Source organism: Hippoglossus hippoglossus, chromosome 11 (assembly GCF_009819705.1).
Source record: "Hippoglossus hippoglossus isolate fHipHip1 chromosome 11, fHipHip1.pri, whole genome shotgun sequence".
NCBI lineage: Eukaryota > Metazoa > Chordata > Actinopteri > Pleuronectiformes > Pleuronectidae > Hippoglossus > Hippoglossus hippoglossus.
The window spans coordinates 7,240,297-7,254,339 of record NC_047161.1 but is presented as its reverse complement, the minus strand read 5'-3'; the positions used below and the strand labels follow the sequence as shown (position 1 = coordinate 7,254,339).

Sequence of the window (14,043 nt, the reverse complement as noted above, 5' to 3'; positions counted from 1 at the left end):
AACTTTTACGACTTCATAAAGATGTTTATGAAGCAGTAATCTGGGACACGGAAAGATGAGAGAAGCCATAAATAAAAAGAGCCACTTAATGCATGAAATGTAAACGCTGACTGCCCGTGTTACTGTAACGTCTACAGTGTAAATGATCATTTTTGGGAACACGTGTACAGTAAATAGTGGGAAGCCTTAAAGACTACAGTGCATCGAATGAGTGGTGAGACTGAATGACTGTTATTAAGAGGAGCTAATGTGTAATGGACCATCCAGGTGTGACAGTGTTACAGTAGGGCTGGTTATACTGGTCATATCCCACATTTAGACGTCCTGTATGTTGTAATGGGTGACGACAAGTCTCGAGTTCGAGTATCTGATACGGTTGCACTTATGCCTTCTTGCTATCCCGTCAACGAAACACAATTTGTGTTCATAAAGTTGGACTGGATGTTCCTCGATTTTCACACTTTTTCTTTCAGGAACCATAATTAGGTTAGAAAAAGTTATCCCTCTCTCTCTCTGCCACATATCTATAAAGAGTAGAGACCAGCAGTGGTTTTCAACCTATGGGTTGGGTCCCTGCCAGGGGTCATTAGGTTAATGTGTGGGGTTATTAGATGATAAAGAAGGAATGAAGAATCAACATTGTGTAATATTTCTGGTAAAGAAAATAAGATTTCTTTTCATTTGTAGTTCAGGCTTTTCACAACTTTTCAAATACAATGCGGTTTGATCTGTTCATGAGAAAATAAAAAAGAAGAATGAAGGTCAGCTGAAACTTCACTTTTAGTCTAATCTATTCTTGCTAAAGGCTCAGTCTTGTTTAATAATAAAACATTCCCTGGGAGTGGCTGTTTGCACATCGATCACCGTCACTGACCTTCTTTGGTTAACCTTTCTGGGAAAGTTCAATAGCTCATTTTCCCCCCCTGTTCACCTCAGAAGCTATTTGTATTATCACAAGAAAGTAAATAAGACGCGTCATAGTGTGGCCATGAACCCTAACAGGTTTTTAAACATTGCTTTTGTCATCCAGGTTTTAAAAAAGACTGCTGCAGCACCTGGTTCAAATGAACTCTCTCCACATATATTTATAAATGTTGGAAAGACGACACCTTTGTGCTCACTGGACAGATTTCTTGACATTTTATGACATTATGTCAGAGTCAAAGCAGATATGTAAAAGCCAGAGTCCACTATTGAAACACAGTAAGGAGAGCTGGTCCGGCTGCCGCCTCAGCCACGCAGCAGCACTGCTGGGCTCAATCCCAAATGTTGGGATGGTGGTGTTTCATTTTCCTGTTGGGAGTCAAATGAGAAATACACCACCCTCATGTCTGTGCAGTGAACACTAAGCCGCGACCAGGAGACAGTTAGCTTAGACTAACCCCCGTGTCCATACTTTGTGCTAAGCTAAGCTAAGCGGCTTCTAGCTGTGTCTTTATATATAACATACAAACTCAGAGAGGTACCGATCTTCTTATCTCAGCAGGAAGTCATTTCCCAACAGGTCTAAACCCTTTCTAGATCAGGTCAAGCAGTCCTAATTTAACTGTAATAAACAGATGTGCTTACTTTCACTACACGGGCCTTTACAGCAACATGAGACAAATAAACCTCATATTGTTAAAGTTTATGACTCACAAGGTCCATGTCTGCTGCTGCAGTTGAGAAAACTGTTTAACAAAAAGCTGAGACAAAGGAAAAACCTGAAACTGACTTCAGAGAGGGACTCATCATAACAGACTTGTTTTTTTAAACCAAGCAAGAAGTCATAAATTATTCCTGTCAATATTAGTATTCTTTATCTAATGTGTCCTTACTTCTTGAGTCAACAGAAATATTGACACAGAGATGTGCTGGGAGGGAAAATCTCACTTTGTTTTTGCTCTTCTATTTTTACTTCCTCATATCAGTTTCATTTCTAGGTCAGGACTTTTCTATTCTCTGAGGATTTAAGTTTTTTAAATAAAACTAAACTAAATAACACACCCTTCTCTGCCTACCAGGTTCCTAAAGACATTTTCCTGACATATTTTAAATGAATGTCACTGCACGACCAAGCTAGAAAAATATATTTATTTAATTACAATCACACAGAAAAACTTTTACGCGCATACAAAAAACACAGAAAACAGCATAAGTTAAATGATCCAACAAGATGGTGTCAAGGTGTTTTATGTTAGAATTGATTCCAAAACAAAGCTGTATGAAAGTGCAACATCTGTGTTTTTGCATCCTCAGTATGCATGTTTGTGCATTTTGGTCAGTTACTTGAACTGTATGATTTCCGAGTGGCCAGTCTGATGAGCTGGTTGAAGTCGAACTGAATGTACTTCCTCCAGTATCGTCTGTCTCGGCCGTAGGTCAGGGCAGGATAGCACGGACTGCCTGAGAAACAGAGTTCAGCTCAAGTAAGCGTTAAGTCGTTACTTTAGTTATAAATCCTCATTCACGGGTAAATGCACTTTAAACTGGGCAGGAATGTGGATTGGTTGCACCTGACTCATCACTTACTGACAATCCAGGGAGATACAGACAAGGTCAACTGGTTGGTCCCTTTCCACCTCGATTGACACAATGTTACATTCTTCCGTGAATGTGTTGAAATCAAGAGCTCTTTTTTTCCACACATACCTGCATGCTTTGGTTTGCCATAAAATAAACCAAAGAAGCTGTGTAAAGACTTTGAAGAATTCTCTCCTCATTCTACACAGATCCTCTAAAATTTCCAAAACTTAAATATTTGTATCTTTTAGAAAGTGATTGTAGTGATATTTCAGGCAGTTGGTATCACGGATGTCTTCAGTTGTCACAATCCGGTCATTCAGGCCTGTTTAAGCCTCTGAGACGTGGTAATGGCCAGTGGAGATGTGACCAAACCTGCTTAGTTTAACCTGTTTTACAAAACATCACAACAGTTAAGTATGGACATGTGAAGTTTGGGAAAGTCCGCACCAGGTGAGACAGAGCCGACTAAGTTTGTGTGTTGATGGGAACGGATTATAGGGAACCAGTGAGCATGTGTAAAGGTGGTTGTGTATCGTCATTTTGTAAATTAAATGTTTTCATATTGGACCCCAGTTTATTTTTTTTCAATATCATCCAATCAGAGCTCAGTTTTACTGACACTATAAGAGTGTCAATGTCAATTATTTTCCATTAGTCATAATAGCGCCCTCTAGAGGTCCAGAGGTTTCTATGGTTGATTTCATTGGATCAGGTAAGGTTAACCGGTGGTCTGCTTTTTCAGTGGGTTAGGTGAGAGTATTCGCTCAGTGGTGAAAAAGGAAACGTTCACCAATTTCAAAAACAGGGTGAAACAAAATCAGGTAAATGTGCAACCAACTGAGAAAGTTGATAGCACCAGCGCTTAACTTGTGGAAAAGTAAGTCCTGAATCCCTGTTTCTGTCAGAAGACGCTCACATGTCCGTGTGCTCTCACCTATGCCGTGGAGGATTCTGGCAACAGCTCTTCCAGAAAACTTCTCGTCGCTCCGGTTGGAGAGGAAACTCCTGATGTCCGCTCGGATCTGATTTTCCCAGTCCAACAGCTACAAAGACAATTCAACAAGTAAACCAGAATAATTCAGAGCACCTAGGACACAAATTCAGCTCAAACGGCGGATATCGGTCCTGTGTGTTTTACTTTATATTTGTCGAGCTCCTCCATCTCCAGTGTTTGAGTGGTGTGCTCTCTGTCTCGCCGCTTTTCCAAAGTATTCAGAGAGAAGGCTTTTCAGCTGCAGACTGCGTTCCGCATCCAAATCATCCACACAGGACAAGACGCTCTTGAAGGCAACACTGCAACAAAGTGCACACACACACACAAACACAAATCAATCAAGGGACTTTAGTGATAGATAGGTGGGATTTACCAAATCCAAAACAGATTAGAAAATATCAGTCAAAGAACAGAATAAACCGTAACCATCCAAGACAACTGCCAGCAACAACATCCCTTAAAAGATCTGAAAACACACAATTTATTTTTAAGTTTAAGTATTGTAAAACAGTGTGTTTACCTCTTGAAGGCCTTAAAACAGGCAGTCAGCTGGTAGAGCTGCGTCCTCTCTTGGTCCTGCACTCGGTTATAGAGGAACTGACAAACTCTGTCCATCTCCTCGTTGCTCAGGTCGCCGAAGGAGCGGAAGTAGAAGGACGGAGAGGAGAATTCAACGTGGATGCCGCTACGACCGCCAGCTGTATAAACAAATAGATTTATGATGAAACTCTGCAGAAAAATATGTGAATTATTTTTAATAGTTCCCAAACCCACTCATCAACACACCTCTGCTGGTGCTCCACTGCAGCTGCCTGAGTCCCCTCTTCACAATAGGAAGCTGCCATCCCATAGTGTCCGCAACCTCCACGACGTCAAACTCCAGCTGATCACATGACTCCACTCTCTGGCCCGCCATCCGCCTTCTGGCCAGAACCACAGCGACAGGAGGACAGCTGTGGAGAAGAAATAAAGTGAAGTAAATTCAAGCTGACTTCATTTCAACATATTTTTTCACACCGTGCAATCTAGTGCAACAGAATATCTTAACATTTCATACATTTTTGTGATTTTCTGGAGGTGTCTCGGCCCATCGTAGCAGCTGAACTTTACAAACAGAGAGGATGGGGTGGAGGAGTTCGACGAAGCCGCTGAGGATGCAGCTCCAGATAACAGAGCAGAGTTTTCCACACCTGACAGACACACAGAGAGAGAGAGAGACAGAAACAGCTTCAACAATTAGGTTTTGCTCCACTTGTTAGGAAAGTTTGTCCTCCTGAGTTTCTTAAATCATCTTTTTTAGGGCTGAATCTGGGTTTCGTTGCGTCAAGTATTTAATTATAATAAAAGTAATACATTAATACTGGTGTCCTACTATTGACTATACTTTCTTGTTTTGACTGAGCCTTTGCTTCATGTACATACTCTTGTGTGTGTTTCTACTCACCTTCCTCTGTGATGTCCAGAGCCTCCACAGTCTGTTGGATGGGAATCGCTCTCTTCGTGCGTGTTGACACACTCGCTCTCCGGGGCCAATCCCTGCTCTCTCCTCTGTCGTCTTTCAGCCAATCACCAGCTGCCTTCACCTCGACAACACAAACCATCAGCTCCCTCCATCTTTTACTGCCTGCTCCTCTTTGCTCTCCTCCTTTTCCTTTCCTTCATCTCTGTCTTCCTGGATTGGTAACGGACCGGGGATGTGACGTCCTCTTAAGGTGAAAACAATGTCATGCGATCAAAATATCAACCACTTCAGTTTCAAGCCATGTCATTGTCTTTTATTGGGTGAAATGGTGAAAAAGAAAGAGAAAATATTAAATTTAATAACCTGAGGCAGCAGCAGGTTTTGGTTTGTCTGCTTCTTCTACGTCTGCTGAGTAGAGGGGTTCACGCTGATCTCCTGATCACACACACTATCATCATCTCCAACAGCTCAGGAGTCCTCAATGTCCTACAACAGTCAGAGAGATCCACTGTGTTACTTTACAGAAAGTTTTAGTTGAGCAACATGGATTTAACACTTATTGGAAAAGCATGTAGACCACAAACACACACATACATGTAAAAGGGGGAGTTACCTTTATGAGCTCCTGTTGTTTCTGGGTGTATCTGTTTACATTTACATGGAGGGAAACTTTCTGGACCAGCCTCTTCACTGTGTAGTGGTCCACTGTGTCCGCATAGATGTGACGACGGAGCTCATGGAGGTCTCCACCTTCACACAAACACACAGGCAGTGAATTGATTTTATGCATAAGTTGAATAAAAAGACAGGAAAATTAAGAGACTCTTCCTAACTGAATAATTTAATTCTCACCTCAGGGTCCAGGAAGAGGTGACAGTGGGCCGCTTCTCCGTCTCTCCCTGCTCTCCCAATCTCCTGCACGTAGCTCTCAAAAGCTCTGGAAAAACAAGTACCAGTCAGGGAATGTTGATGTAGACGGGGACATGGAAGTTCTCAATCAACAAAATTCTGTGATTTATGGAGTAAACTGTTAAAAAGTAAAAGCAAACAAACTGTCTAGAAACACTGAGTTCCGTAGTTGTGCCAGAGTTTAGGTTTTTATTGCAATGTCCTGCGTTTAAGATCAAATGGAAAACTATTTGACTTGGTAGCTTTTGGGTATTTTCCAAGTTTGTACAAGCACCATTTAAATTCTACACTGTAGATAGCGACAGGATAACAAAGTTTTGAAGAGCCACTGATTCGGCAACAAACCCACCTTTGGCATGTTGTAGTGGATGATACCACGAACATCAGATTTATCGAGGCCCATGCCAAAAGCCACAGTGGCCACCACTAGTCTAAGCTCCCCGCACATGAAGTTGTTCTGGACACGACGTGCGCTCGGACGCTGACAGGGCCGGCGTGGTACGTCTCGGCCTGCCACTTCAGCGGCTTACGTATCTTCTTCCTTGCTGAATAAAGTACGGGACAAAGAGAAAAACAAGAGACAGTCAAAGATTTAAAATGGAGTAAATAAATGTTGTTGGCTGATTTTATTAATTTCTATCCTAAACCTTTGCTCAAACATTTTTCTCTCTTAGTTTAATGACAAAAAATGAATTGAAATACAAATGGTTCTTACCCAGGTCTTTCTTCCTCTGTGCTGCAGGTTGATTTGTGTCTGGCTGCTGCTGTTTGTGTTTGTTTTCTTTCACCAGCACCCCCTGCAGGCAGGTCCTGAGCAGCGCAGACACACGAGTAGTCTCCTCTCTCCTGGTGCAGTAGACGATGATGGAGTCCAGACAACCAAAGCGGTCGCCTTTCAACAAGGCCACTAAAGACTTAAAATATAAATAAGAAAAGACGAACAGGCAGAGTTAACAAATTAAATACATACACAGACACAAGTGGGCAGATTGGAGTCCTTTGCCATAATGTAAATCATCCCACCTGATCCTTGTCTCTATCCATGGACACAGACAGATACAGGTTGTGAGGCACTGCTGCAGATCGGACTGCGATACCCTCCTGATCGGTGATGTCCAGATGCTGAGCGATGTCACTAGCAGTAGATTGAGTGGCCGTAGCAGTGAGTCCCAGCAAGCACTGCACTCCCAAACGCTCCCTTAGTACCTGCAAATATACAAAAATCACAAACCTGCCTATGATGCTCATCAGACAAGTGCAAGGATAAAGTGGTAAGAATATAAATCAATCAGAAATGTTCCCATACAGATGTGCTGGAATTGGGTTATTCATATTTTTCTTTAAGAATCTGTACGTTAATTTGGTGACTATCTAACCTTTAAACAATATTATTGTTATCACGTGTAGATTTAAAATACTTCAGTGCATTCTATTGTAATATCCAGATGTTGTTTTCCCCTTAAATTAACTGAAGCTGGTCTAAGACATGAAATATGGGCCAACCTGCAGTCTAATAACCTAACACACACACACACACACACACACACACACACACACACCACACACACACACACACACACACACACACACACACACACACACCACACACACACACACACACACACACACACACACACACACACACACACACACACACACAACACACACACACCTTACACAGCCTCAGGTAACAAGGCCTGAAGTTGTGTGACACTCAGAGACACAGTGAGCTTCGTCTATACAGGCGAAGGCCACAGGAGGGAGCTCCTGAGCAGAGGGCAGACACCCTGAACCTGAACGACCTCCACCAACCAGAGCCATCCGGAGAGAGGAGCAACAAACACACCTGGCCGGACTTCACCTGGAGAAACAGAGAAGAATGTATGAGGGTTCATATTTAGACCAAGATTTCACACAGCTTTACTGTACTGTCAAAAACCTGCACAACTGCATATCAGACAACATGGATGACAACTGGGGCGAACTTCATCTTGTGATGATTTGACATTAACGGCAGTGATTGACACTGTCAACTACAGTTTACAGAAAAGAGAATAACACTAGATGTCAATGTGCTGGATTAAACCTTCTATTGAGAACAGTTTGTTGAGTTATCAAGAATCTTCATACACAATTGAGAAGAAGAAGAGTGATGAAAAGGAGATAACAGGAACTCCTGCTACTCAACCCTGGAGGTTCCTGTTATGTGCGTTACCTTTTCTATGGCAGCTTCCCTCTGTTTCATGGGACATGTTGGAGTGGATACAGGCTGCCTTCAGATTGGCTGGCAGACCAGACACCTGGAAACACACAAATGAGTGTCAACTGCATCACTGTTTAAAATGAGATTAAATTTGCTCTAATCTGTGAATTAAAAAAAAGTATATTTCTTACCTGATCATCCATGAGTGAGACGAGAGGTGAGATGACCAGTGTGATGCATTTTGACCTCTGAGCGTAGAGGTACGCTGGAAGCTGATAGCACAACGATTTACCCATTCCCGTTGACAACCACTACCAGGGTAGAGAGACCTAAAGACAGAGAGAAGAGAGAGACAAACATGAATACAGGTTATAGCTACACAGATAAACAATAAACAGAGCCAGTCTGTGTTGTGTGAGTTGTACCTGACAGGATCCTCATGATGGCCTCCTCCTGTCCTGGTCTAAACGAGTCATAGCGAGGTCTTTCAGAGCCGCATGCACATCATCAGGTGTTGCTGAACCATGTACACAGACAGAGTTCACTTTTGGGAAAAATCACTTTATTTCTATTACCATGCAATTAAAAATAAAGGAGTTACGTGTGTTTACCCTGAACTTTTCCATCCTCTGTGAGGGGATAGAGCGGCTCCATCGGTTGGCGGAGCAGCAGGGCCGCTCATAATCAGGACGGATCACTTCCAACAACACGTCCTCTTTATTGCTTAGATCCGCTTCATTTCCCTGGTGCTGTGCTCCTCATTGACACTGGAGGATGACACTGCAACACACACACACCAGGATTCACACAAACATAACAAAAAGAAAGTATGTGTGATATTGGGACAAAAATTATTGTGTTGTTAGCAGTGTTGTTTCGAAAGTTTGGATAAAGTAGTTATATTAGATTTATAAATAAGTCCATACCTGCCTGCACACGTTTATTTTAAGAAAACAACAAACCCAGACAAACTGTATAAATTATTTATATAGATGACGGCGACAGGCCCAACAAAGTTCAGACGTACCAAGCGGCTGAGGTTGCAGGGTTCCCAGTTGCCCATGGCAACCTCCTCCCAGAGTTGGAAGTTCAAACGGCTCCTCTGCAACCGTATCGTCCACGGGAATAGGAGGGGGAGCAGCTACACAACAGAGTTCAGAGGTATTTCATGTTCGTCAGTACACATAGGTGATGAGGACAGGACGTAAGTCATGCTATGTTCTTTCGTGTGCTCGCTTAATTGCAATGTGAAACTAACCGGATCAAATGTTAACAAACATGAACCTTGGTCTAGATTTTCAGGCGTCAAAACATCCTGTGTTTTATTTTCTAGCAGTTTGGATTTTCCACTGCCCTCATGCAAATAACCTAGTAAGTTGTTATGTGTGAATGTTCCCCTCTGTTACCTGGTCCTTTGCAGTCCATGGCCCAGTGTCCAGTCCCGTTGCACTTGTAGCAGGTGTCGGCCTGTCGACTGAAACCCCCCTCTAAAGCCTCCTCTCCTTCCTCTGCCAAACCCTGCACCTCCACCAAAACGTTCACCTTTCAGCTGGAACTTCTGCATGTACATCTGAAACATACACCACAGATTCATGACACCAAGAAAAAAAGATATCTTATCTAAACACACATCGACGTGTGGGACAAACCGTGCATGCACACACAAAAACACTTGTGCAAAATGTACCTGTTTGCGTAGACCTAGGCCTCTGAGTGCGTAACCTTTGACATGAGATTTCTTCTTTAGGTTTATCTTCACAAAGTTACCCTCTGCACCTTTCGCGCCTCTGTCAATGTAAAACAAAATCATTTTCTACAGGCTGCAAATAAACATGCTGCATCACCATTTTGTGTGATCTTACTTGGGTTTCCACGGGCTGACTCTGACACATTCTCTTGGTCAGAAATTCCTCATCTATTTCTCCCATCAAGTTCTCCTGGGGCGCCTTGATGAGAAAAAGACCATATCTAATTATTACCATTTAATGAATTAGTACAAAAATAATATGACACGACAATAGCTCCATGATAAACATTAATTTAGCTCCTTACTTTTTGGGGTTCCTTGATTTGTTTCTCTTCCTCCTCTCCATCTTCCTCTACCTTTTTTCTTGGTTCTCCTTTTTTTTCCTCCTTCTCGAGATGGGCTGGGGTTCAAATCAGAGCTCTCCTCTTTCTTTTCACACTCCTCTTTCTTTTCACTCCTCCCTCTGTGTCGTCTCCCTCTCTCTGCCTCTTCCTCCCTTTCTTCTTCGTACCTTTGGCCTTGGGACTAGTCTCGCCCTCATCCTCTAGTGTTGGAGGTGGGTCGGCTCTCTTTGCATCTCCTCACCTCTCTTCTTTTTCTTTTTTTCTTCTTCTCCTCCTTTGCCTTTTTTGGAGGGTTGTCGAGCAGCTTTTGGAACAATATCATCACCTCTTTCATCACCATTAATGCTCTTAATGCCTTCATCTCTTCCTGGGTCTATCGCCTCTGCTCTTTCTCCCTCTGCAGCTATTTCTCCTTTGTCTACTGCTTTCAACCTCCTTGCATTTCTCCTTGTGTTTTCCCTCTCTTCTTTTCTCTCTGCCTGTACCATCCTGGTTGCCCGCTGCAGGCCTCTCCTCTGCCCCTATCTCCCCAAACACCTGACATCTCTCCAGCCACTTGGTGTCAACAAAACTCAGCCTGCTGACAGGAGAGGGCCTTCCTTCTGTGCCATTAGCTGCCATTCCTCCTCTGAAACCTCCAAGGAACTGAGGACGTGGAGTTCCTATTGTTTCAGAATTCGATTTTTTGTCTGAAGCTCCAATAGTGTCGTTTAACTTTCCTGGTGTTCTAAAGCCTTCTCCTGAGGTTTCTTTGTTACTTGGAGGAGACAACGTCAACAACAAGGCAGAAGATCTGGCTGAAGAGGGACGGGGACTAGAGACATTTAGATTTTGTGAGCTAAGTACTTTACTGGTACCAACCCTGCTACTTATATTATCTATTTTAGTAATGCTACCACTACTAGCTGCACCTGAAGGTTCATCACTAAACTCTTAACAAGTTCAAAGGTTTAAACGGCTCCTCGGTTTCCTCTGATTGTTGGATCTTTGACGCCAGAGACCCCAAGCAAGTCTTACTCTTCTGTGAACAAGTAAGGATCCCACAAAACTTATTTACAGGCTGTTCGTTTTAAAATGAAAGAGGAAATACAATAAAATGAAATATGGTGTAACAGCTGGGCTCGAGAATTCATGAAATTCTGCAATTTACAATATGGTAAAGATTTAAATATTTTATCAGCTGTTTTAAAAATCTCTATTTTGTAAAATAAGAATAAAATATTGGTATAATAATAATTATTAAACACATAGGTCAGATTTACACTTATAATCAAAAATACTACTATTAATATTACAATATATATAAATATACAATAATATAAATCATCATTATTAAAGACCAAATTGTAATGCAATCCTCATTTGGTTATACATCTTTGATTAATGCAGTGATAATATAGGGCTTCCGCTGAAATACTTTAATTTCATTACCTCGGTGAAAAGGGGCTGGATTCAGGGTCAGTGAATTTTGTCTTGTCAGTGACAGCAGCAGCAGCAACAGGGCTGCATGTTTGACCACTCTGTCGACTTTTTAATGAGTTAAGAGGAACTCGACCAGGAAGGACTGATTTCCTCAGTGAGACAGGTTTATCCTGGAATAACAACAGGAAATCATTACAATGGTACCAAAACTAAATTTACTCTTGCCATGAACGTTTATCTCTATTTTGGTACCCGCAAATCTTGTGGGTTTCATTGTGTGCCTTACCTTACTGAGTGTAGCCAGGTTCTGTTTGAGCTTTAGCCCATAATATTGGGACGAGGCCATGAGACTATCTCTGTCCTCAGATGTCAGTTTGGACTAGACACGGGCATCATACTGCGATTCAGATGAGCCCCCCAGCAGTCGGACTTCTGAATGAACAGAGGACACACAAACAATGACAGTAAACAAATTAGACAATATTTTGTAATATAACTTCTACTAAGTAAACAGTTCTAGTTAAAATTCTGCACAGGGCCAGATCTCTAATATGTTTATATTGATGGACGTTTTCACTGTATTCACATTTATACAAAATAATATGTGACACAAATACTCTTTACTCAGTAGCCTGTGGGCTGTACTAACCTCAGCTGTAGTTTTACACTGTTCATTGCGTTCCGCCGCTGCATCACCGCCGCTGTTCTCTTTGGCTAGTTTCAAATCGCGATATTCTTTATACAGTTCTGGAAACACAGACACACACAAAGTGATTCTCTTCTGTCTCTAAACAGATGATTTAAGCGGCAGTTGAATGAAATGCGAGGTTCAAGGGAGATAAATGTTATAATGCAAATGTAAGGTCAGTACTCACTCCTGGTCTCTTCTGGAGATTGATCAACATCCTCCTGAAAAACAGAGATTTTGAAATTCACGTTTTATTATTGTTCCCCAAGAAATTATTTTTTATGTAAATATGCTTCCGTAGTTTTTCTATTATTTACATTGTATGCTTTATTTCTAGTTTATTTGTATTGTTCAATTGTATTTTTTAAGCCAATATTTAAATATGGTGTTTGTACTGTACTGCTGTCGGTAAATGTGTAATTTCATGAAGTTCTACAAATGAACAAATTCACAGATTTTATGAAGTAAAACTTCTGTTGTCTGAATTTGACCGGTTACCTTCAGGCAGACGTTACAGAGCCAAAACCAACGTCCATCCCACAACTCAATAAGGAAACATCTGGATTGGGCCATTTATCGCAATGCCCCTTGCTCTTTGTCTGGCACACTTCACACTCTGGTTTTTAGGTTTTAATACCAGTTTTTGTTTTTCATCTTTTTACGAGTTATATCCTTTTAGTGTCTTATCATTTTAAGTATTTTAGGGCGGGGTGCAACATTCAACTGACTCTTATTCTGCTGTATTATTATTCTGGGTCTTTACACGATATGTCCTCGGGTACTGTTTTGTTGTACAATGTACTGTCCTGCAGCTGCTGAAGCACTTTGACCCAAGACAAATTTCCCCATGGTGACAGTGAGGTCTATTGATTTGATCAAACAAAGACAAGTCTGATTTATTCTTATAAATCTTGTTAAAAAACAGCTGGAGTTGAGGCCAGTGCTTTACAGTCACGGGCAGAGGAAGACAACACAGTCCCTGACACTATCTGCAGCAGAGAAGAGACATGTTTATATTGTGACTCAATGATATTACACATATATATATATAGTTGAGATCACCTTGTTGGGTTTCCTCTGGTGCTGCTGGACGAACTCCTGCTCCCAGTTCTTCAGCAGCAGCTTCACCTCGTTGTAACGACCCATGCTGTCTCCGGGCTGGATGGGGAAAGCTCCTGATATCTACCTGACAGCTGGAACTCTCCCTGTGTTTTGAACACGTTCATGTAGAATCTGAGGCACAACTTCAGGCGGCAGCTGCATCAACGGGAAACCTAACGTTACTGTTCGTTGTTGGTTTTTTTTTACATCGTTAACATTAATGTTTTAGAAGCTGTGACTTAACGTGGCATCTTTTCTCTCTAATAAAAGTCACAGCGACGTCAACAGACCCGTTTTTAATTCATAATAAAACACTGGAAACTTCAGCGAGGAGCCACTTCCGCTTTGTGATGTTTACGATTTTCCCGCGCCGGTGTCGTCACAGGTCGTGTTGCCAGGTTCTTTCATTCATCCCCCAATCTCCCCCAAAGCACGCACTTTATTGACACACTGTGATTATTGATTGTTTGATTTCACCACAGACTGATCGATATAAAGGACACCACAGCTGATATAAGATCTGATGATGATAACTGTGGATGTTTCCGTTATTTATCATTATTTAATTTGTTCGCAAAGTCGGTGTCACGTCCTCACGCCTCCTTTATTAAAGGGACAGGCTGCAGAACAATCCCACAATGCTCTTTCTGCTTGAACTTCACAAATTA

The 14,043-nt window shown here is 41.9% G+C and overlaps 1 protein-coding gene across 1 annotated transcript; it reads right to left on the bottom strand.

Moving 5' to 3' along the window:
* Positions 1-2,065: 2,065 nt before the first annotated feature.
* On the bottom strand, positions 2,066-13,733 carry recql4 (RecQ helicase-like 4). The gene is given in 40 exon segments (XM_034600322.1): positions 2,066-2,385; positions 3,440-3,548; positions 3,644-3,709; positions 3,711-3,798; positions 4,020-4,197; positions 4,286-4,452; positions 4,557-4,600; positions 4,602-4,640; positions 4,642-4,689; positions 5,575-5,712; positions 5,814-5,896; positions 6,216-6,357; positions 6,360-6,415; positions 6,586-6,784; positions 6,894-7,076; positions 7,543-7,583; positions 7,586-7,688; positions 7,690-7,731; positions 8,086-8,112; positions 8,114-8,170; positions 8,265-8,381; positions 8,383-8,402; positions 8,499-8,552; positions 8,555-8,590; positions 8,685-8,733; positions 8,736-8,817; positions 8,820-8,853; positions 9,101-9,214; positions 9,480-9,558; positions 9,560-9,643; positions 9,761-9,860; positions 9,936-9,970; positions 10,231-10,389; positions 10,525-11,089; positions 11,596-11,756; positions 11,873-11,961; positions 11,964-12,018; positions 12,236-12,333; positions 12,462-12,495; positions 13,337-13,733. Coding segments are annotated over 40 exon segments (3,984 nt in total). The 5' UTR covers positions 13,421-13,733; the 3' UTR covers positions 2,066-2,260.
* Between the last annotated feature and the right edge of the window lie 310 nt (positions 13,734-14,043).